This window comes from Penicillium argentinense (genome assembly GCF_028826775.1).
Source record: "Penicillium argentinense strain IBT 30761 chromosome Unknown utg000006l_segment0_segment0, whole genome shotgun sequence".
Lineage (NCBI taxonomy): Eukaryota > Fungi > Ascomycota > Eurotiomycetes > Eurotiales > Aspergillaceae > Penicillium > Penicillium argentinense.
This window is the reverse complement of record NW_026622665.1, coordinates 889,353-916,187: the sequence shown is the minus strand read 5'-3', so window position 1 is coordinate 916,187 and position 26,835 is coordinate 889,353. Positions and strand designations below refer to the sequence as shown.

Below are 26,835 nucleotides of genomic sequence, written 5' to 3'. Positions count from 1 at the left end.
GTATATGAGGGTTCCGTGTGAGTCGGTCGTTTTTTACTTCTCTCTTCGAGATGCTAGATGCGATCTCTAGGATCCGGATCGAGACCTCGACAATCCCCAGAGTCCACCTCGCCGTGCAGTCCACAGTGGAGAGGTGCGATCTCTGCCCCCTCTAAACCGCACCCACCCCGTCGGCCCACTCCCGCTTCTGCAAGCTTCTCTCCGCCTGCCGGACTTGCTGTATATACACGACGACGCCCTAGGTAGCTCCATCCACCTCTGCAGCCCGCCATGCTGCTCCTCGCCCTCGCCTTGCTCTGCAATCTTGCAGCGGCAGCCCTGACCATCACTATCCCCCCGTCCACTCACCTCCCCAATCCGCATGTCCTCCCAGCGACCACCCATGCCACCCTCACCACCTTGCCCTCCACGAACCAGGACCATATCCTGACAGCCTCGCTCACCCGCTCATCGACCCTGGTATTCCGCAATATCCCCTCCGGTAACCCCGAATCCTACCTCCTCGACATTCGCTCGAGCGAGTTCATGTTTGCCCCCTACCGCGTCGACGTCGCGGCCGATGGCTCCATCCTGGGGATCTGGGAGACATTCCGCGGTAACCCATGGGACAATCGGGGTGCCGAGAAATACGTCGTCGACGTGGCGGGGAAGAGGTCGGCGGATGTCGTCGTAGAGGCAAAGGTGCTGGGTCGGAAAGGCTTCTATGAGGAACGCGCCAAATGTGAGTCTCGCCGAATTCGATCTACTCGTGCAGGGGAACTCAGTTGCTCTTCCTCTCCCGTCGTGGTAGTCGCAGAGAATGATCTATTGTACTGACGAATTGACCCTGCCAGTCTCACCGCTCAGCCTTGTCAAGAATCCTATGATTCTTCTTGCAATTGTCGCCCTCGTCTTCACGCTGGGCATGCCCAAGCTCATGGAAAACAGTATGTGCCCCATGCCGAATAGCCCGAGTCGAGAATCCGGATTAGATGTACTAATCGCACACTGCGCAGTGGACCCGGAAATGCGCGCTGAGTTCGAGCAGCAGCAGCGCTCCTCGCCGCTTGGAGGTGCTACCAGCAACGCCATGGCCGGGGGTGGTTTCGATCTAGCCGGATGGATGGCCGGCACTGCTCCTGGCCCCATGGCCAATGCGGAGGGTGCGCGAGGCGGTGCCACAGGCCGAGATGCAGGTGGTGCCGCTCGACGACGTGGTTAGGGGGCAGGAGACTACATACTGGTTAAGCCATACATCCTCGACAAATATCGGTCAAGTACACCAATGTAGTGATGCGAATTGGGAATTGCTCATAACACTTAGAAAGCATAAAATACATCAGTGCGGGAGCCCGCCGTGGAAAGCAAACGAAGACAGAAAGATGTAAAACTCGGAAGAAAAAAAAAATTTCCCTCTGTCCTTCAAAGCCCATTCCATGTTCACGCCAAACAAAATCACCAGAAGAAAACCAAAGGAGCTACCGAGGGTAGCAAAAAAGGGGGAAAGTAAACTCATACAGCATGCAAAGACCGGGTCCAAGAATGGCACGGCAGTGCTTCAAGAACGATCCTAAAAATCGCCGCCACCAAAGTCACCACCTCCATCATCAAACCCACCGCCACCGTCATCATAGTCATGATGGTCCTCGATGGCATCTTCAAGCAACATTCCACCGACTAGACCACCACCTAAACCCAGAGCTGCTGCGCCAGCCATACCCATACCACCGCCAGACTTCCGTGGCGGTTGTTGTTGGCCATAGTAGCCGCCCTGCGGTGGGTATCCCTGGTAGCCTCCGTATCCTCCACCTGGCGGGTATCCGTATCCATACTGAGGACCACCCGGATGCGGCGGATACTGGCCATAATATCCTCTTGGTGGAGGCGGCGGTGGCGGCTGCTGCGGATAAGATGCGTACTGGGGCTGCGATGGCCGCGAGCTACTCCCAGAGCTCTTGCCCATCAACTTGGAAAGGAAGCCACCCTTGCTGCGCTTCTGCTCGGGCATGGGAGATTGTGAGGAGGAACTCGCCGCGTAGACAGGAACGGACGATTGCGGTCTCGATGGGTCGCTGTAGTAGTCTGCTGCTGCACCAGGCGTCCCGGCGCCTCTGTTGTTGCCGGCGCGTGCGTCTTCTTCGGCTTGTAGTTTGGCTGCGAGGCGGGCGTCTTCGTCGATGCTGGGACTCGCCGTACCCTTGGACGCATTAGCTGGATTGTATGGGTTATTGGAGGCCATGTTCTTCTTGTCCCCTGAGCTAACTACGACGGCTGGGTCGCCGGAGACATGGTCGTAGCTCGGGAGTTCCCCCAGTGGAGGAGGGCCAGCAGGCGGTGCATTGGATGCCTCTGGGCTTTCCCACTGGGACTTTCCGGTGGCAAGGTTCACGTAAAACCTAGGCTGTTAGCTCTTGTCTGACGCTCTCTGCCGGAACGGAGGGAGCGTCGAGGTACATACCAAGACTGATATCGATCATCGTACTGCGCTTTCCAGCCATCCGGCACCGAAGGCGGGGGAGGCCCGGGAGGCGGGGCAAAGGACGACGACATACGGAGTACGTGTCTCAGACGGAATATGTGTTTTGAAGGTTGGAGGGGATTTGAAATGGAGTTCACGGAGATCGAGAAGTGAGCGGACTGTCGGTGTTGAAAGATGGAAGGGGTGAGCCGAAACGGATCTATATACGCGAGTCCTCCCCTCGCCATCCGGTAACCGGTTGAAGCATCACAACTGGCTGCGCCACTGTGGCTGTGCGACGTCATCGCAATCATCCTGACTTCCAGGACATTCGACATTCTCCATATGCACACGTCGCTGCTTATTGTCTTTTAAACGGCATTCTGTCCTGGTTTAGTGACCATTTTAAACTATTTTCACGGAATCAGTGTGTAGCATGGGCATGATTTGCACATATATATACTTCATCATGCGGCGCTATCGTTTACGCCCCAAAGCAACGCCAAACGACCATGAATCAGCAATACCAAAGTAAGCACTTTAGTAGCTGACCAAGGAAAAAAGAGATAAACGAATCAACGAAAAATCACCCTAGGGTATATACACTGTGGGTCATTTACCTGGGTTTGCTGAAAACACACTCCGATTATATCTCAGGTCAAATTTGGCACTAGTCAACATGAATGGTCTGGTAGTAGATGTTGTAGCATTCTCCATTAGCTGTCATCCACTAGAATCCACACCCGCGTGATATATCGGCCACGATAGCCTCCGGTAGTAGTGCAGCAGAGAAGTAATACAAAGTATGACCAGATAATCCGTGGGCCACTGATGCACAGCAATCAAACAACATTACAGCATACGGACAACCAAATGGAAGAAGTGAGTATATTGTCTGACTAGGATCGCGGGTTGTGTCTACCTTATCGCCACCAGAGGCAGGAAGCAAACTCAATTGGGCTTCAGCTTTCCATTACATATAGAGTAAAATAAGACAAGGAAAATATTGATATATGTACAGTTCTGTCAAAAAGGCTTCACCAATCCAAATGGAGACCTGTTCAGACATCCCCATCCCCGTTGCAGTGAAATATCGACCAAACACAGAGCACGACTCCGTCTTGATTTGATAGTTGCTCACCCAATCAACAAAGTAGGCAACTAAACCCCCAGAGTAGAGGTCTATCTTCATAGACATGTCCCTTGAGACAAAATTTGGCTATGTGTAAGATGATGCCGAAATTCGGCACCTATTTACGGATAGTGCCTCTCTTGCGCATCGAGACCATCATATCGTACAACACATCCTTGAAGGCGAAAAGGAATGCAGCTGTGATGGCACTCTGGGTTACCTTGGGGCCAATGCCTAAGAGGAAACGTGTCAGTGGACAGAAAATTTCCGGCGTATCACTTCGGTGAGGAAACGTACCCTTGTATAGCCCAGTATAGCCCTCTTCCTGAATAATTCTCTTAAGGCTACCGTTCAAGCTTTCCTTGGGACCGTCCTTGGTAGCCACGTGCATGCGACTCTTGACTGTGATATATGGGTATGTGATACTGGTGGCCAGGATCTTACCCAGGGCACCCAGGTAGAAGGCATCCTTCGGTGTCATTCGTCGACGGCGCTCGACAATATTCTTCAACTGCTCGAAGATAGTATATTGAAGAATGGGATTGATCACCAGGACGAGAGCCGGCAGAACACCAGCAAACAGGGCCTTGGGGCCCTCTTGGCGCAGCAACTCCATCAGTGTGCTAATGGTTGATGCCTTGGCCTTCTTTGGGCCCCCAGGAAGGGACTGTTCCTCTGCATCCGACTTGCGTGCGGTCATACGGGTATTGATGACCCAAATGGGGTTGGTGATCAGCACAGTCGCACTGCCAGCAATGGCTCCTGCGATCATGGACTCGACGGTAGTGAGCTTCTTGGAGGCCCTTCCAGATGAAGTGGCTGCTTTTTCAAAAGTGGACCGTGTCCACTCATACCAGTAGTAGTATACAAAGTTGGTGACGCTGATTCCAAAAAGGGCGGACTCGAGGCCGGAGTACAGACCAGAGATACCCTCTCGCTGGACAATGCGGCGGACCGCATCGAGAGTGGTGGAGTGTGCGCGCTTAGATTCAACCTGGGCTCTCGTCGACAAAGTGATTAGGGGGTATCTGCCGGGGGAAGAGTGGATCTCAGCATGCTTGACCCATGGGGAAAATAAAATGCGCGCGGGGTAGCGTACGTTAAAACCATCGACAAGATTCCACCTCCGGCACCCGCCAGAGCGTGCGCGATGTTGTCACTCTGTTGGACGGCCGTGGAGGGCGTGGGCTTCTGATCACGTTGTTGGGACATGGTGGGTGGTTATGCGAAGGAGTGGGGGAGGAGCTGCTAAGTCGGAGTGAGGAGGGGTCGACGGCGTCGATATAGGTGAGAATTCGAGGGTGGTAAAGGAGCAGATGAGTTTAAAGGGGAGAAAAGGCTCCTAGATGGTCAGGAGAAAGGGCGCGATAATGATTCGGCTTGGAGAGAGAGGGAGGTTCATGACGTTTTGCCGAATACTGTGCCTCGGCTCCTGGCCCAACCCCACAGGAAGCATTCCGAAACGCCGTGCCAGTACACTTTGGGTAAATTTTCCCACTCCCACATGGGGAATTAGCGTGTATTTGAGGAGCGAGGCTCCCCACTGATCGTGCAGTCAGTTGATGTTTAGACACTAGGAGGGCGTTGACAGTAAAAAAACAACATCCGGTGCTCCGAGTCTTGCATGTGATCGATCCCTGGCGCTTCTAGCCTTGTGGCCTTGCTTTGCAGGGCACACTACTAGAATCGAAAGGGGGTTGTACTTCAATAGACAATGGAGATCTCGAATTTCGCAGAAGTCAAACTACAGTACAAACCCCTGGAGCGTGACTATAAATCCGAGGAGAGCACTAAAAAGCCGGAGGATCCGGGGTTAAGGACACCCCGAAAAGGAAAACACGAAGTTGTCGCCATTAATCCATTCAGAAGAGATGAATCCAACCTACAAGACAAAGAAAAAGAGAATAAAAAAGGGGGTAAAGGGAGGAAGAACACAGAGAATGAAGGGCCAAGACAGATGCGGCCAGGAAAGAGAAACACCGGCGGTAATCACGAAGCAAATCGCAGAACGACAGAACACAGGGCCGTCTAAAGCACAGGAAGAGAGAAGAAAGAAAGAGCTCTCCGGCGGCACTCGCGAAACGAAAGACAAGCCTCGTCGAGTCCTCGGTCGTCTGTAGCCGACTGTCGAATGGTATGACAAGCCCGGCTGCCGATAGATACCACGCCGCTTAGAAAACCCTCATCCATGATGTAACATTGCGCCAAATGGAAGCACCGCACTGCACAAGGTCGTTTCGTCTAGCAGCAACCGCCCGCGGATCCGGACTGGACGCCCTGGCCTTGGCCAACTTGCACAGTCGGCTTGTTGTTGACGGTAGCGGTTCCCATGCGCTCCTTAATCTGTCGCGCCATTGTCAAGAAAGCCTGCTCAACGTTGGACGCGTTCTTGGCGGAAGTCTCGAGGAAGGGGATTCCGAGGCTGTCGGCAAACTCCTGTACAAAGGCAAAATGAGGATGTCAATGAATCATCCAGCCGGAACGACGTCCCCTCTATCTAGCTGCGATATAGATCCGGGAGGAGCCTAAATCGAAAGGGAAAGGAAGGGTTACGTACCTTGGCTACAGTGTACTCCACAACCTTCTTGTCCTCCATATCACTCTTGTTGCCAACGAGCAGCTTGTTAACACCCTCGGTAGCGTACCGGTCAATCTCCTGAAGCCACTGCTTGACGTTGTTGAAGGAGTCCATGTCAGTCACATCGTAGACCACGCAGATGCCGTGAGCACCGCGGTAGTAGGAAGATGTGATGGTGCGGAAACGTTCCTGACCAGCAGTATCCCACTGAAATGCGCCAGTTAGCCAAGTAAACATCAACCGTGCGGGCTCGAAATAGGTTCACATACAATCTGAAGTTTCACAGTCTTGCCATCGAGCTCGATCGTTCGGATTTTCTGCGACATGCGCGATTAGCTTCACGTTCCCGTCACGGCCCCGCGGAGTTCGAGGGTCAAACGCACGAAGTCGACACCGATAGTCGAGATATAGCTTTCGGTATAGGTATCGTCGGCGAAACGAAGCAACAAGCAAGACTTTCCAACACCGGAGTCTCCGATGAGGAGGAGCTTGAAGAGGTAATCGTATCTATTTCAGTTAGGTAAGACGGATCGGCGCTTTGGGGGAGTTGAGATCGTGATTTGGGGGGGGAGCTAGCGAAACGAAGACACTCTGTAAAGCGATAACACGTCAGTCAAGTCGTTCACAAAGAGAGCCTAGCCGATGCCAGATGGCGGTTCTGGGTGGCGGACCCGGCTACGGGCACGGAGAGGGAGGTTTCAAAATAGACGGCGATGGGGGCACTCACCACTCAGGGTTCATGGTGATTTGGTGGATGGAGAATCGAGCAACTTATTCAAAGCACCAGATCAGGTTGAATATAGCCAAAGACAGGCAAGAGATGGAAGACGGGGGTTGGTGGAGGGGACTGAATGATGAAGGCCTGAAATGATAGGAGGTGCAGGAGGCCAGACGCACCTGATGCGCAGCTTTGTTTCAGCGGCCACCGCCTTGTGCCGCGTTGCGTTGCTTCTTTAGATTGTTTGACTTGTCAGTCTCCGAGGGCTTGAGACTACTGAGGGGAACTGTGGAAGTGAACTGATTTCATTCTGACAGCGAACGGTTACTCCGAAGTCTCTTAAACAACACAACAACCTCCAACAGATCGCTCTCTACCAAGTTGTTCTCCACTACCGGATCCCATGCACATCCTAAGCCTCGTGGGAGCCTCATTTGCTCGTGGCAGGTGATCTACAGTTGGCGCGAGCCTGTACGGTCGTGCCGCAATTTTCCTTCGTCACTGAGCGACCGGCACATACCCCATCGAGTTCACGCGTAGCCATGGGCTCGCAGCCATTCCAGAGTCACGGGCTGGTCGCGTTCCTTATAAGAGGCGTTGGTCCGGATGTTATCCGCCACGATGACGAGAGCCCGCTCATACGCTCCCGTGTTCTTGTTCTTGAAGAAGCTGGCGATGTCATCGCCGATCTGGTGATCAGCAAATTTGGATAGGCCCATGCGAACAAATCGCTCGAAGACAACATTGTTGGACGACAATCGTGCTTCAACCGATGCCCAGTTCGTCTTGATGTACTCCCAAAGGTGATGGCGCATCTTAGAGTTGGCAGCCAAAGAGACGGCACCGCTGTGGATATCTTGGATAGCCACTTTGTCGGAAAAGACAAAGTCTAGGTAATCTTGCACCAGTGCCGGGTCTTTCGTGCGTCCCATGGCGGCCAGAGAGATCTCCTTACCGTCTACGGAATCCGTGCGGAGGTACTCCTCCTTCACAGCTTCATACTCCTTGCGGCCACCCTCTGAGACGTTGAGGCTAAAAATGGCCGAGCGAAGGTTGGTGTGCACGGCGGATTTGTCCTGACCCGTAGCCCAGAGGTCGAAACGGCGCTTTGCCTCAGCAACGATGCTGAATTGAAAACAAGATCTGTTAGCAGCGATTACCAAAGGGAGGGAAAGATAAAGGTAGGATTACCTATCATGACCGCTATTACCAGCCATGGCGATGAGAAGCTTGCGTAGTTGGATGATCAGATAATCCTCGTTGGATTTGAATTCCCAGCCAATCTGCTCAGCAGCCGGACCGGCCAACTCTCGAGTGAACTTCTTCAAGCCGTCAGCAACTTGATCGTTCTGGGAGAAGATAGACCGAAGGTTCGCCAGCGTGGAAGACAGCTGGGACCAAACACTATGAAACAAGATGTCAGTGATGGCTCATACAAAGCAAAGAATATAGCGGCGTTGAGTTTACTCACAGGTAGTTTTGCTCTCCCTTGAAGCCTTCTAGCAAGGCCAACAGGGCTGGCGTAGTACCTTCGCCAGAGACCGCAAGAGCAGCAGCATCACCGAGTAGGCCTATCTTATCCTCGGTGCTCAGAAGCCCGAGAGACTGGCCCAGTTGGGCGAGGCGTGCAGGCGGGTAATTGGTGCGGTAGAACCCTGACAGGTCCTTGTTGATTTTGTAGAAGCCATCATCTCCAACACCTCCAATGGTATCGGATTTCTCCGTGAGAGCACGAGTATCCACATTGGCCAGTTTATTCCCGGATTTGATACCAAGAGGAATCCACCAGGTGGTTTCGTCTTCCTCGGGCTTCGCATCGCCAGTAGACAAGAATCGGCTTTGACGCACGCTGATTTGTCCAGGCTCCTCTGCTATGGTAACGACAGGGAATCCAATCTTACGAATCCAAGGATCCTAAAGTAGGCAAGTTAGCAATCAAATTGCATAGAGTCGGTCTGGTAGGCAACGAACCATGAAGCCATGCACATCCTGTCCAGAAGCCTTGCTCAGGGCGGACCACAAGTCATTCGTGGTCGCATTTCCTGCCAATTGCAAATGGGAAAGTCAGCCAAGGGTGGTCAAGTTGAGGTTCAGGCGCATGCTTCGTCACCTACCGTATGCGTGCGACTTGAGATAATCGGCGACTCCACGCAGGAACGTCTCCCGGCCGAGATGGACGCTCAGCATGCGGATCACCGAGCTACCTTTCAGGTAGCTGATATGATCAAAGATCTGGTCCACTTCAAGAGCGTTCCGAACGGGCACCTCGATGGGATGGGATGCTCGTAAGGAGTCGAGGTGAAATGCTTGTTGCACGCCTTCAGCCTGTGGTATAATGTCAATGGGGATGATCTCAGGGACAATAGGATATACCTCGGGCACTGCGTACGACAAACTGAGACCAAATGTTCCATTCTGTTCATGTTAGAAAAGTACCACGGTAGCTGTTCATAAGGAGAATGGGCTCACCTGGATAGAAATGGTCAACGGCAAGCCAGCCAACCCATGTAGCAAAACCTTCATTGAGCCAAAGCTCATTCCACCAATCCATCGTGACAAGATTGCCGAACCATTGGTGGGCCAACTCTATCGAGGGTACATTAGAACAGTTCTGGTGTCAGCCTCGATTTCAACCGGGGAAGACTCATACCATGTGCAACCACGTAGGCAATGCGGTTCTTGTAACGATTGTCCGATTTTCCTTCATCGAAAAGGACCGCGGTTGTCCGGTATGTCACAAGACCCCAGTTCTCCATTGCTCCCATGGCCTGATAGTTGAGTACAATTAACAACCCGGCTATATAGTCCTTGGGGGGATCAAAGAACTACTGCGACTTACAAATTCATGCACAGCCAAAAGGTCCGCTTTAGGTAAAGGATACTCAATTTCAAAAATTTCCGAGAAATAGTCGACTGTTCGGTGGGCACATTCCAAGGCAAAGCGAGCCTGGTCCTTGAGACCGCGGGTTGTGTAAACCCGAACTGGGATACTCTTGCCCTGATACTTACGCTCAGTCATGGCCTCGACATATTCAAAGTCGCCCACTGCCCAGGCGAGAAGCTGTATATTTGCCGAGTATTAGTGGAAAGGTCAACCCACGTCACTTGGTTCTACACTTACGTAGGTACTCATCACGGGGGTCTTTTGGAAGGTGACAAACTTCAGACCGGTATGGCTACCATCCCTCTCCGACTGGATGGGCATGTTGCTGAGAGCGGTCTGGCCCTTGGGGACTTCAATCTCAAAATCGAAAGTAGCCTTCAGATTCGGCTCGTCAAAGCAAGGGAATGCCCTCCGCGCGTCACACGACTCAAATTGAGTGCTAAGCATATAGTTGAAGTCATCTTCTTTGGGCGTGTCCGCGGATGGCTGTCCCACAGACTTATACTTGGAACGATAGAAACCTGCCATCACGTTGTTCATGGTTCCAGTGAAGTTGATGACAAGCACAACATCCGATGGAGCAACCTCCTGAGGAAACTTCAGGGCAACACGCTCAGATGTCTTATCATATGTGATATCGCTTGACTTTGCCAATTGAGATCCTGGAATTAAGCAAGAGATGATTATTAGCTTTCTGGTCGGATCGTCTCTGGGTATACTTCGCACGATCGCCTTATTTCCGAATATTTGACATACCATCCTTGCTCAAGACTTCAGCGCCTTGGACCTCGATATCCTTGGAGTTGAGTACAATCTCTTTGGTGGCCCGTGTCACCTTCAGATCAATCTTCACAATACCCTTGTACCCCCAGGAGCCGCCGAGTTGCAGGTCGAAGAGCGAAACGTGATAGTTGACCGGCTTGGCCCTGGATTAGCATCAGTACAAGATCTATGGCCGTAACTATATGAAGAAAATTGCAGCCCTCCGAATCCTCAAGCTTCAAGTAGATCAACCGAGGTTGGCGTCGATGGACCCGAAATCACCTATCTGGTAGATGACCAGTTCAATTACTTGGCAAAAGGATCTCGATCTCGATAGATGACTCGGGTCTATCTCCACTATATCGGCATGCAGAGAAGATCTTTATCGATGATAGATTCCTCAACTAAACCCTCGAGGAAAAGAAAGGCGCAAGTTGTTCTTCGGTGTGCCTCCAGCACTTACACATCGGGCAGCGTATCTCGATCGGCGGACGCCATCATGCGAGCTTCAGCGGAGCAGAATCGAGCGGGAGTAAATCCAAGATGGAGACTGGACGCAGGCAGTGGGAGTTTGGGACGGGAATGCAGGCGAAGAGCGCGCGACGGAAACGAGGAGGAGAAGGAGGGGGAGGGGCGGACAGCGACTCGGTGACGGACCTCGAGTGCAGCGCGTCTCGACGCCGCAATGGATCTTCTCCCCCACATCGCGGCATTAGCAACACCACCGGCTACCGTCGGGACCGAAATCGCGTGTCTGGAAGAATTGACGCACTCGCGTGATTGGGATCGAGCCAGGTGCTTTCAGGGAGCGAGCGATTCTAAAGGTTGCTTCAACGAACGGAGCCCCGTCGGAGCTTGGACCCTCTTCGCCGCTAGAAGTCCGCAAGCCCCCATCGCTTTGAGACCGCAAAGCCACCGCAACTCCACACTTCCGATCCGGCATCATGCCAGCCATGGCCGACTCCGATGAGGATTACGTGGGAGATGTGACCGAGGACGAAGATGACTACCAAGTCTCCCGCAGTGACCGGACGCGATCCGGAAAAAGGAAGCAGCGCGGCGGTGCGGAGTGGGAGCTCTCCAGGACTTGGGAGACTTTGGTCGAGGGCGCAGATGGCACTATCAGTTCGACCGTCGATGGGCTATTGGAGGCAGGAAAGCGAAAGAGGTAAGGCTACCCTCCCCTTGTTGCGTACAACCCTCAGATCACTGACCTTATTCTCGACACAGGTTATTGAAAGACACAACTCCTTTGCAGCGCGGCATCATACGACACCTCATCTTGATCTTGGATCTCTCTCAGTCAATGTCCGAGAAGGATCTACGTCCAACGCGATATCTCTTGACTCTACGATATGCACAGGAGTTTGTGCGAGAATTCTTTGAGCAGAACCCCATCTCCCAGCTCGGCGTTCTGGGTCTTCGAGACGGCTTAGCATTTCGAGTCAGCGACATGAGCGGTAACCCAACAGAACACTTTACAGCCATACAATCGCTTAGGACCCAGGACCCTAAAGGTCTTCCAAGCTTACAGAATGGTCTTGAGATGGCCCGAGGTGCTCTCTTGTACGGTCTTACTCTGCCCTTCCCTTCCTTTTGTTCCATATCCCTGGAACTAAAGCCATTTTCTGAGCGAAACTGACCCTTGTCACAAAGCCATACACCAAGCCACGGCACCAGAGAGGTCCTGGTCATTTTCGGCTCCCTGCTTTCGTCAGACCCTGGGGACATCCACCAGACCATCGATACCTTGATCAGCGACAAAGTGCGTGTCCGAATCGTCGGTCTGGCTGCGCAGGTGGCTATCTGCCGCGAACTCTGCAAGCGAACCAACGGAGGCGATGAAACGGCTTATGGCGTTGCCCTCAATGAGCAGCATTTTCGGGAGTTAATGATGGATGTGACTACGCCCCCGGCCACCTATTCAAAAAAACAATCGGCAAGCTCATTGCTGAAGATGGGATTCCCTTCTCGGACCGTGGAAGCGAACCCATCGCTCTGCGCCTGTCATTCCAAACCATCTCGAGGCGGATACCTGTGCTCACGCTGCGGCTGCAAAGTCTGCAGTCTGCCTGCTGAATGCCCTTCTTGCGGATTAACCCTCATTCTTTCTACACATCTAGCGCGTTCCTATCACCACTTGTTCCCCCTGATCAATTGGGCTGAAGTTCCCTGGCGTCGAGCCTGTCAGGGCTCTGCATGTTTCGCTTGCGGGCTCGCTTTCCCTGCGGTACCTCCTGAAGATCAATGGCTGGCAGTCGAGAACCATACCAAGGGAATGAGTGTGAGCAGTCGATATGAATGCACGGCCTGTCTGAACCATTTTTGCATTGACTGCGACCTATTCGTCCACGAGGTTGTCCACAATTGCCCTGGATGTCAAAGTAAAAGCACGCGAGCTCCCCAAAGTGAGCTGGTTAAATCTGACGGGATGGACACGACAGCATGAACCAGGAAACTCTAGATGGTTGCATTGCTTTTTCCTCTCCTTTCTTTATCTTTTTTTTTTTTTTTTTTTTTTTGTCGTCGCCTAAGGCTTCCAAAAGACAAAATGGAGTTCCTATATATGTATATATCATTCAATTCAGCATGGCGAAGGGCACTTTCATAGATCTGCGGGATCGAATTCTTATCGCTCGAATACGGATGGCCATGACGCCCAAAGCCCCATTTCCAGTTTCAAGAGGGCTTGGTGCCTGAACTATGGAGATTTGTACCTCAATCTGACCGCCTAACAGTCATCAAAAACAGTTGCCCAAGCAGTCTTCTGACGGCCAGCTGAACAGCCACTTACATGATATCACCACTCCAAATCTTGTGCGGTCGATGGAGCTTCAGTAAATGCTATTGATATTGAACGCTCTCGTATTTCTAGTCATTTTTCGTCTGTCGGTGATGGATCAGCCATCAATTGAAATCAGGGCATCAACATGGGCGAAAAAAGGAAAAAGTGAGCTCTGGCCGTGATAACCTTCCGTAACCTGAACCTCGGTTCCCGTCTTGACTCGACTGGGGGCTCGCACCATGCCCCACGTATCCTCCACACCCTACCAACTACCCTCAACATCCACCACCTCAGCGCCATGGCACAAACCACGCCAGGGAGCTCTTTTGAGCGATTACAATCATATCCGTTTCATGAAGATGCAGAATTCGCAAATGGCCTTGCCATCATCTTGGGTCATCCCGAAACCCCTGCCAGCGAAGCGGAGATGAACCGCGAAGATGACCTCGTCCTGCAAGCCAAATGCTTCTTTTTCTCCCGGTATTCTACCAGACCCCGCGACGTCTACATTTGTAACTCCACTGACTTGAAGGTCCAGAAAGGAGAATCTTACACCACCGATTTCCTTTGCCGCCTATAAATCGTGGTTAGCTTCGCATACGACTAGCGAGCTCGAGCGAAGCACCGCGCCAGGTCTGTCGCAAAACTCGTCCGAACCCTCTGCAGATGCGAACATCTCCATCGCCGAATCACCTAAGCCCTCGGAACCGTTGTATCCATCTTCCTTTGCGCACATCGTGGACCTCATCACAACGGGACAACCGATCCCAGGAATTCAAGAGATACCAGACACGGTGTTAGAGGGACACGATCTTGCCAGCGAGAAGCCCCGGCGACGAAAACCATGGGAAAAGGATGATGCAGTCTCATCAGCAGATGAAGCCTCGGCTGGTACTATTTGAGGTGTGATAATAGTACTATGTACGATAGGATATACGGGATTACGTTCTTCAAATGAAGTTCTACAAACGCCAGGTGCTGTCCGATAGTTTCGGAAGGGGATTTGGAATTGGTACTAATAAAATTATTCGGAACCCGAGTGTCCGGGTAAGAATATGTTAAAGGACACTAATAGCTTAGTCGGGTGCTTGGAAAACAGACAGAGTCCCAGTAGCACCACTGAAGACAGATGTGCGCACATCACACCCCGACCTTCCTGGTATATCAACCCTCCGACAGAGTAGGCACCTAAGAGTGGTTCCGCATTTAAGATATAACTCCCAATAATAACCAGATTGACGTTGCAAAGGACAGGAAGTTGGTAATTGAGTGCTTGTAATTTGACTTGTGGAGCCTAGAGCGGCGACCGGAGGTGCGGAAGCAAGCCAGCTGGTTAGATCGGCAGACAGGATTGGATATCGAGATTGAAACGGATGAGATAAAGAAGGGATTAATTTGGCGTGTCGCAAATCTCTTGTCGAAAGCATGTGGTTGCTGGCGACGTAAAAGCTCGAATCGGGACAATCGGTGAAGGTGAACTGCTGGTGCGAGTAATAAATACAATGATGATCTGGGAATCGATTGTGTTAACTCCGGGTTTGTTTTCGTTGCGACATCATATCGAGAATAGGTAAGCGACACTGTCGATGAAAATGGTGCTTTTGATGGTTCAAAAGCACAATGTCGTCTGCTCATAGGCCAGGTTGGGTCATCGATCTAGTTTGGGCGGAACGGCGCATAGCGGGGATTCCATTGATTCCCACGGCCAAAACGACCACCATTTTGTCCAGAAGAAGGGAACCTTTCTTCATTGAACTGGTTGAAGCGACCGACCGGCATCCCGGTTCCAGGACCAGGGCGAGTGGCATGGGATGGGTTGCAACAGAGCATCGCAACACGGGACCCGAACTTGGAACCGCGAAGAGAGACCATATGCTTCCTATCAGGACAAATTAGCCACAACCACGAGTATGATTTGAAGGGGAGCTCAAGAAAACGCACCGAATATGACCGGCAACCAGCTCCCGTTGGTGAGGGGCCGCATTCATTAGAACCCATTGGATCAGATAGTTCCCATACTGATCACCAGCAACTGTTTCAACGTTAGCGCATGACCAAGGGAAATAATAAGAACCAAGCAACAGAGAGAAAAAGAACTCACTATCGATCAGTGGCATCCGAGGTCGATCAGTACGACCAGTGCAAACACGAGAAAGATAACGTTCGAGGAACTCTGATCCTCCGATTTTCAAACATTTCTCAACGATTTTCGATGCAAACTGGTCCATACTGTAATCAACAGCATGGTGAAGAACATGTTCAGTAGCACGGCTCTTGTCAGGCGGAGCGCCGTGCTCACAAATGTGTTGGATACACCAGTTGCCGAACTGACCATGAGCGAGTATATCAATCTTCTCGAGCACCTCTTCGATTGCTGGTCTCTACTCATTGTCAGTATTTCTCTGTTTCTGTCATTCGATGTTGGGAATCCCTCTTGAGGTGGATCTGGATAATACCTTTTCTGCCTCCACGCAGTTCTCAAATATGTTCTGCACAACTAGACTTCCAGTCTCGCCCAGTGCGACTTCATGCCACAATCCACAAAGTGCTTCGTTTACCTTCGCCATGATCTGTGGAGGCTCACCACTCCAGCGGAGCTCAAAGAGCTTCTGCCAGACGTGGCAGGCATAGCGATGGACCACTGTTTCCGGAATTCTGCAAAGAAGCTCTTGTACCATTGCAGTTTTGTGATCCTCGGGAACACAGTCTAAAGCCTTCTGAATGACGTGACAGCCAAATGGGTCCATACTCAGGGTCAGTGTGCGACCGCTGATCGCATTGGCAATGGCCACAACTTGCTCCGGGGTGCCGTGTTCGAAACAACGTTGGATGAGAAAGTTCCCAAATCGATTGACCATGAGCGGGTATGCTTGGATGATTATCGCTTCAATGATTTCGAATTTCTGGTCACCAGTTCCAACTTTAAGCTTCTGCTGTAGGAAGATAGACGCCTGTTGGTCATTGCCACAGACAATCATGTCGACAAAATGCTTCCAGTCACATGGCTCGTTTTTTTCGAGGAGTCGCCGGTAGTTGGGAGGACCGAGGGATGGAACATATGTCTGAATGGAGTTTCCGTTAGCCTAAAGTCGTTAGTTAATACTCAATACGTATCGTAAGTGATAAAGTTAATACTTACCACCGAGATGGCCCAGGGATTTCTCTCGGCGGTGCCTGCTGTGAACTCCGTGGCCGTTGGAGAAAGAGCTGTTCCAACTTGTCGAGCATGATAGGTGAATGGGTAGTTTCCCATTGACTGGAATGCGCCAGTGGATCTAGTCGTTGAAGAAGTGGGTGATTTAGGCGTGGGCGTCGAATCAACAGGTGACTCGGTAGCGAGGCTAGACCAGGAATTGGCCGGGGGAGGAAACATGGCCCCGGCATGATTTGCTTGAATAGAGGAGTGGCGAGGGAGAGGGTTCTGGACTTGAACAAGAGCGTGAGGGTATTGGGGCTGATCACTCGGAGGGCGCGAATATGAACCGTATGTACTGGATGACCCGGTCGAAAGTACTCTCTGTGATTGAAAACCCCCAGCAGGTGCGAAAATTGGATACGCATTCGGGCTGCTCCAGAGCCGGGTCGAGTATTGGCCCATGGGATTCGACTCTTGATGAGACTCCTCATAAGGCTTAGCAAAAGGGCGTTCGTTGCTGCTCATACCAAAGGCCTGCTGACTACTCTCGGGCCAACGTCCACGAGCACGATTGTAGCCACCGGCTGACAGTGCATCTGAGATGTCAGAATGCGAGTCGTCTTGTGCGCCCCAGGCATCCTTATACTGGCCGAAGGCAGGATTCGAAGCGTTGAAGGCGTTCTGTAAGTGACTGATTGTTTGTTCAGTGATCTCTCGACCACTGAAGTCGGCTTCAGAGGGGGGACCAAGAGCTTGATCCAAAGTTTGATTGAGAACGCGTGTCTGTGCCAGCTCTTGTTCCTGTAAAGCAATCGTGGACTTGGCGGCGAGCAGTTCCTGTCTGAGCTGCGAGACATATTCCATTCGCGCCGTGGGGTCCGACGAGTAGGCGTCCGTAGCCTCTGTTGAGCCAGGACTAGGCAACGGCTCATTCATCGGGGCCTCCTTTGAGGAAGCAGAGGGACGGTCCGTCTCTGCGCAGACCACTGGAAGGCCACGAGGGTTGAGGTCCGCTAGGAGTTCTTCGATCCGGGAATGCTTCCCAGTCAAGGATTCAGCTTTCAAGTGCTCAAACTTTTGCTTCTAGGGTTGTCAGTTCGTCTGAATTACATGTCTCGGTCTCTGGGATAACTAACCTTGTTTGAGGAGATCTCGATGTCTTCACTGTTGGAGACTCGAGGGGCGGTATGCTTCGAGCCTTGGGTTATCTCGGATGATCTGTGATGACCCGCTGAATGTTGATGGCCCTATAATATTGGGAGAGTAAGTGACTGGGTACCTTCGATTCGGGTGGAGCGATCAATTCCTTGGGACTCACCGATGACTCGCGACGAAAAGAAATCATTCGTGCATCGACATCATTAGCAGCGAATCTTCCTTCTTTGTTGACACACCCATGCTTAGATGGGCCATGTTTGGATGGGCCGTTGAGAGAAGACATCATGGCTGCTTGCAACCAGTATGGTAGACTGTGCACACACGAATCCGAGGCGCAGGAGTTCGAATGGAGGTTGCAGCTAAACGGCGGAAGATCAGATTCAGATGACCGCGAGAATCGGAGAGAAGATGGTAGATTGAAAAAAGAGGATGGGAAAAGATGAGTGGTGTGCGAAGGGTTGGGAAGGAAAGACAACAATGGGTAGGGCAGGGACGAGGTTTAACATGCTCAGGCGGAGGCAGGTGCGCTGAGCTTCACATCTTCCTAACCACCACAAACCTCGAGAGTCCATTCTTACCGGTATAAGATCCACACAAGAGACCATTGTTTTCTGGGCGTCATTTAAAAGATCAATACCTACCAATAAAATAGTTGGTTCCAGCAGAAGAACGATTATCATGTCTTCTCATTCGAAGCCGGGCGAACCACTTCAAAACGAACATATCAAGATGACCCTTTTTTTTTTTCTTTTTTGGAGAGGAAGGGGGTTTCCCATCTGTCGAAAAGGCACCCCAATCATCACCCCATGAAATGAAGCATATACAGGAACGATGACTTGTTTCTCAGTAAAATCATCAATTCGTCCCCTGGCGTCATACTAGCTTGCTGTTGAAAAGCCAAGGATAATCCTGGCCTACAATAGCCAACCTCCTTCTTTTTTTGCTCGCTTTTAAATAGAATACATCTTTCCAGGCGAGCAAAACTCCCTTCTTTGCGATCAGAATTGGGTGGCTCTCTTCGTTGAGGGTTCTGATGGAATTGTAACAAGGCCGCGCCGCTGCCTGTAGTGGAGTCCAAGTGGCTCCACCGCCGTAACGGGTGTATTCACGTGACTCATTGCGAATCCGGTCAAGACAGCTGGCAAAGTGCGTCTGACAGGACCAAAATACGGCAAAAAGAAATCAGGTTCAGATTGGAAATAGGAAATAATGAAACCCCGAGAAAAAAAGCAAGTGCGACGCGGCAACGGTTCATTTTCCGGCTCGATAACAGTGAGTCGCAAATTGGATATACTTCTGTGCCGATTGCTCGGCGGCCTCCGAAGTATCGAAATGGTATCCTGTAATGTAACGGCCGGTGGCGGTAGCACCGCAAATCACCCATGGACCGCACACCCTCATGGGGCCAGCCGTCGTTGTGTATCCTCCCCCTTTTCTTCTCGTACTCTCAGCTTCTGTGGACGGGGAAATCGTCTGATTTACCGATGCGAAAGCCTTGAGTAATTCGACTGCTGCCTCCGTGTGATCCCCATCCTTGACGCCTATTTGCAGGAGATTCGTCATCGCTGCACTAGTTGCCTGCACCTCGCTGAACTGAACGACGACCCTCCCTTGAGAGCGCACACGCGCTACAAAAACACCCTATCAACTCCATTCGGTACCTCTTTTCTACCATCAATTTGGCTGGTTTGGGTGAGTAAAGTAGCCACACCGACGCGCTCTGGTGACGGAGAGTTAACTGGGACTGCAGAAGCAGAATCAAGGCCTGGCCAAGACGGAGCCACGATGGCTACCACGACAGTGACCGGCCATGGACGCCGGTCATCCATGCGACAACCCGAATTGCAAGTACCCAACAAGCCTTCGATCGCCCCGCCGACAAGTAGTCCGATCGACCAATTTCCTCCCTACGAGGAGACTTTCGACAGCGCCGTGGGGTCTGGCAGGCCAAGCACCAACGCCTCGGTGAAATACGCGCCCAGCGAGCTGTGGGAGCCGCGGAAATCGGCCTTTTACTCAAGAGAGCATGTCAATGGGCCGCTGAGGAACCCGAAGCACCGGCCGCGGAAGAGTATCAGCGAGGCCATCACGACCATTCGCACCCGCAATGGCAGCGTGAGTGCCAATGCGCAAGAACTGGCGGAGGCACTTCGGGCCCCCGTGTCTTATCGCTTGATAGTACGTGTCTCTCGGAAACGAATGAAGGCATAACATGATCACTGAATGTCAGCTAATTCTCATTCCAGACCCTATGCATCATTTGGTACTTTACCTCCGCTCTCACCAATACATCCTCGAAATCCATCCTCAATGCCCTTCCGATGCCGATAACCTTGACCATTATCCAGTTCGCGTTTGTTTCGGCCTGGTGTCTGCTCCTGGTGTATCTTTCTACCATCTTTCCGCGGTTACGACAAAGTATACCAGTCCTTAAACATGGCATCCGCTACCCGTCGCGTGAAGTGATATCCACTGCTTTGCCCCTAGCCGTGTTTCAACTGGCTGGCCATATCTTGAGTTCGATGGCCACGTCCCAAATTCCCGTCTCCCTCGTCCACACTATCAAGGGCTTGTCGCCCCTGTTTACTGTTCTCGCCTACCGAGTGCTGTTTCGCATTCGTTACGCGAGAGCTACCTATCTTTCGCTGATCCCTCTTACAGCTGGAGTCATGCTTGCCTGTTCCACTGGAGTGTCGACAAATTTCTTCGGAATTCTCTGCGCATTCGGCGCAGCGATCGTTTTTGTGTCGCAAAACATCTTCTCAAAGAAACTGTTCAACGAGGCGGAACGGGCCGAATCTGATTCCCAGTATCCGGCACGACGAAAGCTTGACAAGTTGAATTTGCTCTGCTACTGCTCTGGGCTGGCTTTCTTCCTCACTTTGCCTATATGGTTTGTCAGTGAAGGATATCCCTTGGTATCCGACTTCGTGAACGATGGTGTGATTGCCCTATCGGGTAAACAGGGATCCCTGGATCACGGAGCACTGATGATTGAATTCGTTTTCAACGGCGTTTCGCACTTTGCGCAGAACATTCTGGCCTTTGTGCTTCTTTCCATGGTGTCGCCTGTGTCCTACTCGGTTGCTTCTCTGGTGAAGCGAGTTTTCGTCATTGTTGTGGCAATTGTTTGGTTCGGAAGCTCAACAACTCCTATCCAAGCCGTTGGCATTGCTCTCACCTTTGTGGGACTTTACCTTTACGATCGCAACAGCCACGATGACGTGGCGGATCAAAGAGCGAATGCCGACCATTTCCGAGCGCGGGAGACTATCTTGCCAATGAATGTCCGACACTCGAGCAAGCCATGGGATTCCAATGGCTACGCTTTTCCGGCAGGACGCTCCTTTGAGAGCGCCAATGGAAACTCACACGCCGCCAATAGCTCGAAGAAGGAGGACGATGGTCCAGGGCGTGTACGAGCCCGAGGTACCAGCGTTTCTCGGACCTGGCTGCCAGGGACGAAGCAAGAATCGACATGGCAGCCCTGCGACACTCCAACGGTTGCATAGCATAGCATCCCGTTTCTTACGAAGAGATCAAGGAATAGCAGTGTATCATAACATGGCGTTTTAAGGCGCTTTTTTTAAGCTCCTTCTTTTTGAGTGTTAATTCTTCTTTAGTTCTTTCTTTTCGGTTGAAATTGCACGTCGCCGCCTGTTATGTGGGGCTGGAATAGATGAAGAACGGATTGTGTAAGACGTATATGATGACAATTGATAACTCTAGTCGTATTTTTCTGTCCTCTCGCTGCTCTCAAAATCCTGTAACTTAGTTTCCCGAATGTGTTTTATGGCGTGTCGGGAAAGTCCCTCGTTGGCAAGAAAATGGAATGTAGCCGCCGTCGGTAAAGAACATCGTCATCATCAGGCCTAAAGGCCCTTGACGGCTCCAGTTCGGTGCAAAGTCTGCTCTTGGGACAGTGCTGCAGAGGAAACAGGAACAGACAAACCCTGCTTCCTACAATAAATCACGCCCGTGAAATGAGATGATTTCCAGAAAGGGGCTGTTCGGATTGGGGGTTTTTGTCCACGCCCGCGGAGCTATAGTTTATCCGGGTAACCGAGCCTGTCCACCAATCCGCGCCCACCCATTTGCGAATCGGGATGAGTAAGCGGGCAATGGTCAGCAACCCATTAGGTAACCCAGCAGAATCCGACTCTGAACAACAGCTCCTTCGTACCGTTCCCCCTCGTCCACCCCATCTCCCAAACCTCTCCACCCCCCCCTCTCTCCTCAATTCACCCTTCCCAATCATGCGGCCGCAGCTGTTTCGTGCGGCCGCCCGGTCTCTCCGGGTTCCCCGAGCCCGAGCCTTCGCGACGACCGCCCCTCGCGCGGCCGAGGTGGAACTGACCATTGGTATGCCTCAACAACCTATTTTGAATGTCGATATATGCTAACAAAACGTTTCAGATGGCAAGAAAGTGTCCGTGGAAGGTGAGGCACATACGAATAGTATCCATTGAATCGCTGCTCACATCCGTCCCAGCCGGCTCGGCACTTATCCAGGCATGCGAGAAGGCAGGCGCAACAATCCCCAGGTATGATAGGATCCAAATCTAATATTCGAGACTCAAAATGTGTCCTGTCCAGTACTGACTATCTCATTACTAGATACTGCTACCACGAGTACGCTTTCCCCGAGTTCTTTCCTCCCAGTGATGACCCTTACTAACGCTAGTTGATGAAGGAAACTGCTCATTGCCGGTAACTGTACGTTCGAACTCATGTGGCTTGGATTGACATATCAGGAAGCTGACTAGGGAATATAGGCCGTATGTGTCTTGTCGAAGTCGAGAAAGCTCCCAAGCCAGTGGCTTCGTGTGCCTGGCCCGTCCAACCCGGAATGGTTGTCAAGACCAGCTCGCCATTAGTACACAAGGCACGCGAGGGTGTCATGGAATTCCTCCTCGCCAATCATCCCCTTGACTGCCCCATTTGCGACCAGGGTGGAGAGTGTGACCTTCAGGATCAGTCCATGCGCTATGGTGCGGATCGCGGTCGGTTCCACGAGACCGGTGGCAAGCGTGCCGTGGAGGACAAGAACATTGGTCCCTTGGTGAAGACATCGATGAATCGTTGCATTCACTGCACTCGTTGTGTGCGATTCATGAACGACGTTGCGGGTGCCCCCGAGTTGGGAACTACAGGCCGTGGAAACGACATGCAAATCGGAACCTACTTGGAACGAAACCTCGACTCCGAAATGTCCGGCAACGTCATCGATCTCTGCCCCGTCGGCGCCCTCACCTCCAAACCATATGCTTTCCGCGCTCGCCCGTGGGAGTTGAAGCATACCGAGTCTATCGACGTCCTCGACGCGCTGGGTTCCAACATCCGGATCGACAGCCGTGGCATGGAAGTCATGCGTGTTACCCCGAGGTTGAACGATGACATCAACGAGGAGTGGATTAACGACAAGTCTCGCTTCGCTTGTGATGGATTGAAGACTCAGCGACTCACCACGCCCTTGATCCGCCGCGAGGGGAAATTTGTCCCCGCTACTTGGGAGCAAGCCCTGGTGGAGATTTCCTCCGCTCAACAGAAGCTGCAGCTGAAGCCTAACGAGTTCAAGGCCGTTGCTGGTCACCTGGTTGATACCGAGTCTCTTGTTGCCATGAAGGACATGGCCAACAAGCTTGGCTCCGACAACCTTGCCCTCGATCAGCCCGGCGGCAGTGCTCCTATTGCTCACGGTGTTGATGTTCGCACCAACTATCTGTTCAACTCCAAGATCTACGGTATCGAGGAGGCGGACGCCATTCTCTTGGTTGCCACCAACCCTCGTCACGAAGCCTCAGTTCTCAATGCTCGCATCCGCAAGCAATACCTCCGCTCCGATCTTGAGGTTGGTCTTGTTGGCGAAGAGTTTGAAAGCACCTTTGACTACGAGAATCTCGGCGCCGATGTCTCTGCCCTCAAGGCCGCTTTGTCCGGGGAATTCGGAAAGAAGCTTGCGGGTGCCCAACGCCCTATGATTGTTGTCGGCAGTGCGGCCGCTGAGCATCCCGACTCGAAGGCCATTTTCGAGGCTGTTGGCAGCTTCGTGGAGAAACATGCCAGCAACTTCAACACCCCTGAGTGGCAAGGTTTCAACGTTCTGCAGCGTGCCGCCTCCCGAGCCGGTGCCTATGAGGTGGGCTTCACTGCCCCCAGCCCCGAAGTTGCCCAGACTACTCCTAAGATGGTCTGGCTTCTGGGCGCCGACGAGATTTCGCAAGGTGAAATTCCCAAGGACGCTTTCGTCATCTACCAGGGTCACCACGGTGACCGGGGTGCCCAGCTTGCAGATGTCGTGCTCCCCGGTGCCGCATACACTGAGAAGTCCGCCACCTACGTTAATACCGAAGGCCGAGTGCAAGTTACCCGTGCCGCTACTTCGCTGCCCGGTGCTGCTCGTGATGACTGGAAGATCATCCGTGCCACTAGCGAGTTCCTTGGTGTGCCTCTTCCTTATGACGATATTGAGGCTCTTCGTGACCGCATGGAAGAGATCAGCCCTGTCATGCGTCGCTACGATGTCGTGGAGCCCACTTCGATTAGTGCTCTGAGCAAGGTGCAGCTTTCCGACCAGAACAAGGGTGCCTCAACAACCGGGGCTCCTTTCAAGAAGGTTATTGAGGACTTCTTCTTTACCGATGCCATTTCCCGAAGGTTCGTAATCCAGCCTCTGTTCCTAACTCCTCGATCCATGCGCCATACTGACTTGATATTTTATTAGCTCGCCTACCATGGCTCGTTGCTCAGCCGCCAAGGCTACCGGAAACCCTGAAACCAACTTCATGGCTGCTGGAGAGATGTCTCCCCAGGCTCTCTACGGCTGAATCCCATGATCTTTCCTGGCGTGAGCCGACGATCGATTCTGTGTTTTGTCTAACGGTTGCAGGCGTTGTTATTGTATCACCCTAAACTTCCTTTGATGTACTGTTTCCTTTCCATCTTCTGTTTTCTCCATCGACTTGAATACCGTTACATCCGGTTTTTGGGGTTGACCTCCTTCGAAAATTCTCCCGCTTTCCGGTGTCACCAGGGAATAATCGGTCGGGGTTGACTTGTACATAAAAAGATTGAGGCTCACAAAATTTACGGTTCTCTCACGGAGACAAATTCCTGCTCTAGGCTCGTAAGTTAATGAAGATAATCAGTATTATATATGGTATTATATATGGTACATGTGAACGCATCCGGGGATCTCTTGTAATGGATATTATTTTGGCATTCTTCCTGGCCACCAGCAGAATTGGGGGGGGGGGGCAAGCCAGCAGCACTGGTTGTACGGGACTAGGCTTCAAAGAACAATGCTTGCCCACGCAGATTCAATTGTCAGTCATCAAATTCTGCCTACTTCAATCTACAGCTCGTCATCATCCGTCTCTCCCGCAGTTTCATCTCCTGCGGGGCCAGGGACAGTCTTCTGCTGCGTTCGTGCCGGTGGACCTCGTCGAGTGAAGGGCAGTTCACGTCGGGGTGGGGGTGTGTCCCTTGAAGGAGGCGTATATTTGACAGCCTTTGAATGTGGTTCGGGCTCAGGCTCAGAATCATCATCCGTAGTAGTGCCTGCCCTATCCTCCACCGGCTGTGGTGTCGATTGTCCTCCCTCATCGGTCTCCTGATCACCCAAAGAGGTCCCGACGGTCTTTCCCCCATCCACATCCATTGGCTCAAAGCCCATGTCCGAATCTTCGTCTGTATCACTTGGGTCATGGCCACGCTTAGATGAGCGTGACACGTTGTCAATAACATGGGGATGCGCGGTGGTAGCTTGTATCTCAGAAACTGGACAGGTCATGAGGCGATTAGGAAAGAACTGAGGCCGCGTCGCGCGAAAAAAAGAACGAATTCATACCTCTGATTGGATCCGCAGTCGCCGAGGCGAGAAGACGCTGCTGATTCCTGATTTTCAATTTCTTTTCATTTAGCAGTTGAGAGAAATTTGCCATGAGCTGGGTTTCATGCTGGGATTTCGCTCGCATGAGGTCTTCAAGCTGTTCATTCAGCTTCTGCACGGTATTCTCGGCAGTCCGGTAGCGATTGGCAAGGCTAGTAACCTGCTGTTCCAACGTCTTTGACCTGACCGTGGAAGCACCTGTCCATTCGAACAACTCGATAACTTGATCATCCTCCCTGAGGACAATAGCCCCAAGTCTTTGCTAAAGTAATGTCAGATACAAAAACGCATTAGACGGTGCTCGTTGCTGGAGGACTAACCGAGATATCCTGAACCTTCTTGCGTATGGTGATCACGATCTCATCGCTTTCTTCACTAGCACCACGGATCATCGCCGTAGCTTCCACTCCTAACGACCCGGCCGGTTCGTCCACAATAGGTGACTGGCCTAGAACGAAAGACAGGGTCTGGGTCCACTCATCGTCGGAGCCCTGATAGCCTTTGGCTTTCAGGTCTTGCAGATGTGATTGCTGGACTGAATCCTTTCATTAGTCGGGGGAAACCAAGCTCTGCAGGTCTACAGGAACGTACTGGAAGCTGTATAGGCACCTTCGCCCTCTGTCGCGGTTAACGACAGGTCAAGTACATCTGGCCCACGGTGAGTAACACGTAGCAACACAAAAGAGTCATGTTGATCCGATCGGTCAAACCGGAGAATCCGAGCCGAAGACATGGTGTAGAGGTGGATGTGGATGAGGGGATGGTTGTCCAGAGCACTGCGGACTACGTGCTGCGTGACCGTCCACCACGCCAGGCAGCCAGGGCCAGTTCCGTTTGGCCCACCTCAGCATTAATCCGTGAATCCACCCGATTCCACTTCTGGTGGCCATTATTGCCTTCTCGCAGTTACTAGTAGCCTGTCATCTCCATCGCAACCCCCTTTTCTTTTCTCGGCTGGTCCCTCCCTATCAACCCAAACTGGTCCCCACCAGCACGTTCCTCTCTCCCACGAGGAATCCCCCCCCCCCATTATCCAGCCACCACCGACCACGGCCCCTTTCGTCGCCCTCCCGACCCCCGACTTTCAGGAGAGACACAGACAGGCCCTCGCTGGCAGCTGCTCGCAGCTTCGTCTCCCCCTCGGTTCCTTCACCTCGAGGTCGACATCTCGTCCTTTCTATCCATCGACTTCGTCGTCTGCCTGTCCGCCCATTTCAGGGTGGTTGTCTAGACTACAGCCTCAAGCCTCCGAAGTTCCACATATGCTCACTTAATTGACACGGAATGACGCTCTTTGCTCCGCCTGCTCGCCCATTGTTTGCGTCGCAAAGATCCGAGACCACCATCTGAGCAT

General features: G+C 52.2%; 11 protein-coding genes across 11 annotated transcripts; 5 read left to right on the top strand and 6 right to left on the bottom strand.

Moving 5' to 3' along the window:
* Nucleotides 1-270: 270 nt before the first annotated feature.
* On the top strand, nt 271-1,201 carry N7532_007479 (uncharacterized protein; the record flags this gene model as incomplete). Its single annotated transcript, XM_056619972.1, has 2 exons — nt 271-721; nt 834-1,201. The coding sequence occupies 2 exons, from the start codon at nt 271-273 to the stop codon at nt 1,199-1,201; spliced, it is 819 nt and encodes a 272-aa protein (XP_056473338.1).
* A 348-nt stretch (nt 1,202-1,549) lies between these two features.
* On the bottom strand, nt 1,550-2,529 carry N7532_007478 (WW domain-containing protein; the record flags this gene model as incomplete). The annotated part of the gene is made up of 2 exons (XM_056619971.1): nt 1,550-2,375; nt 2,438-2,529. The coding sequence occupies 2 exons, from the start codon at nt 2,527-2,529 to the stop codon at nt 1,550-1,552; spliced, it is 918 nt and encodes a 305-aa protein (XP_056473337.1).
* A 1,158-nt stretch (nt 2,530-3,687) lies between these two features.
* On the bottom strand, nt 3,688-4,781 carry pmp47 (putative peroxisomal membrane protein Pmp47; the record flags this gene model as incomplete). Its single annotated transcript, XM_056619970.1, has 3 exons — nt 3,688-3,803; nt 3,867-4,597; nt 4,669-4,781. The coding sequence occupies 3 exons, from the start codon at nt 4,779-4,781 to the stop codon at nt 3,688-3,690; spliced, it is 960 nt and encodes a 319-aa protein (XP_056473336.1).
* A 1,029-nt stretch (nt 4,782-5,810) lies between these two features.
* On the bottom strand, nt 5,811-6,653 carry N7532_007476 (Rab family GTPase YPT1; the record flags this gene model as incomplete). Its single annotated transcript, XM_056619969.1, has 4 exons — nt 5,811-6,005; nt 6,127-6,354; nt 6,417-6,464; nt 6,531-6,653. Coding segments are annotated over 4 exons (594 nt in total), but the record flags the coding sequence as incomplete, so codon positions are not given.
* A 742-nt stretch (nt 6,654-7,395) lies between these two features.
* N7532_007475 (M1 family metallopeptidase) lies at nt 7,396-11,216 on the bottom strand (the record flags this gene model as incomplete). The annotated part of the gene is made up of 11 exons (XM_056619968.1): nt 7,396-7,990; nt 8,057-8,269; nt 8,337-8,779; nt 8,837-8,907; nt 8,980-9,246; nt 9,302-9,451; nt 9,516-9,633; nt 9,705-9,926; nt 9,987-10,411; nt 10,506-10,675; nt 10,975-11,216. 11 exons carry the CDS (start codon nt 11,214-11,216, stop codon nt 7,396-7,398), a joined length of 2,916 nt encoding a protein of 971 aa, XP_056473334.1.
* Nucleotides 11,217-11,455: 239 nt separating this feature from the next.
* N7532_007474 (TFIIH/NER complex subunit SSL1) lies at nt 11,456-12,960 on the top strand (the record flags this gene model as incomplete). The annotated part of the gene is made up of 3 exons (XM_056619967.1): nt 11,456-11,679; nt 11,742-12,077; nt 12,168-12,960. The coding sequence occupies 3 exons, from the start codon at nt 11,456-11,458 to the stop codon at nt 12,958-12,960; spliced, it is 1,353 nt and encodes a 450-aa protein (XP_056473333.1).
* A 634-nt stretch (nt 12,961-13,594) lies between these two features.
* On the top strand, nt 13,595-14,198 carry N7532_007473 (DUF5572 domain-containing protein; the record flags this gene model as incomplete). The annotated part of the gene is made up of 2 exons (XM_056619966.1): nt 13,595-13,776; nt 13,835-14,198. 2 exons carry the CDS (start codon nt 13,595-13,597, stop codon nt 14,196-14,198), a joined length of 546 nt encoding a protein of 181 aa, XP_056473332.1.
* Nucleotides 14,199-14,952: 754 nt separating this feature from the next.
* On the bottom strand, nt 14,953-17,876 carry N7532_007472 (Pumilio-family RNA binding repeat-containing protein; the record flags this gene model as incomplete). Its single annotated transcript, XM_056619965.1, has 7 exons — nt 14,953-15,175; nt 15,238-15,328; nt 15,398-15,677; nt 15,753-16,379; nt 16,436-17,515; nt 17,569-17,679; nt 17,751-17,876. 7 exons carry the CDS (start codon nt 17,874-17,876, stop codon nt 14,953-14,955), a joined length of 2,538 nt encoding a protein of 845 aa, XP_056473331.1.
* Nucleotides 17,877-19,375: 1,499 nt separating this feature from the next.
* On the top strand, nt 19,376-21,102 carry N7532_007471 (putative ER to Golgi transport protein (Sly41); the record flags this gene model as incomplete). The annotated part of the gene is made up of 2 exons (XM_056619964.1): nt 19,376-19,768; nt 19,837-21,102. The coding sequence occupies 2 exons, from the start codon at nt 19,376-19,378 to the stop codon at nt 21,100-21,102; spliced, it is 1,659 nt and encodes a 552-aa protein (XP_056473330.1).
* A 594-nt stretch (nt 21,103-21,696) lies between these two features.
* Nucleotides 21,697-24,417, top strand: N7532_007470 (putative NADH-ubiquinone oxidoreductase, subunit G; the record flags this gene model as incomplete). The annotated part of the gene is made up of 7 exons (XM_056619963.1): nt 21,697-21,952; nt 22,007-22,030; nt 22,083-22,134; nt 22,208-22,222; nt 22,284-22,306; nt 22,366-24,247; nt 24,315-24,417. 7 exons carry the CDS (start codon nt 21,697-21,699, stop codon nt 24,415-24,417), a joined length of 2,355 nt encoding a protein of 784 aa, XP_056473329.1.
* Nucleotides 24,418-24,944: 527 nt separating this feature from the next.
* On the bottom strand, nt 24,945-26,214 carry N7532_007469 (uncharacterized protein; the record flags this gene model as incomplete). The annotated part of the gene is made up of 4 exons (XM_056619962.1): nt 24,945-25,369; nt 25,440-25,743; nt 25,802-26,016; nt 26,073-26,214. 4 exons carry the CDS (start codon nt 26,212-26,214, stop codon nt 24,945-24,947), a joined length of 1,086 nt encoding a protein of 361 aa, XP_056473328.1.
* Between the last annotated feature and the right edge of the window lie 621 nt (nt 26,215-26,835).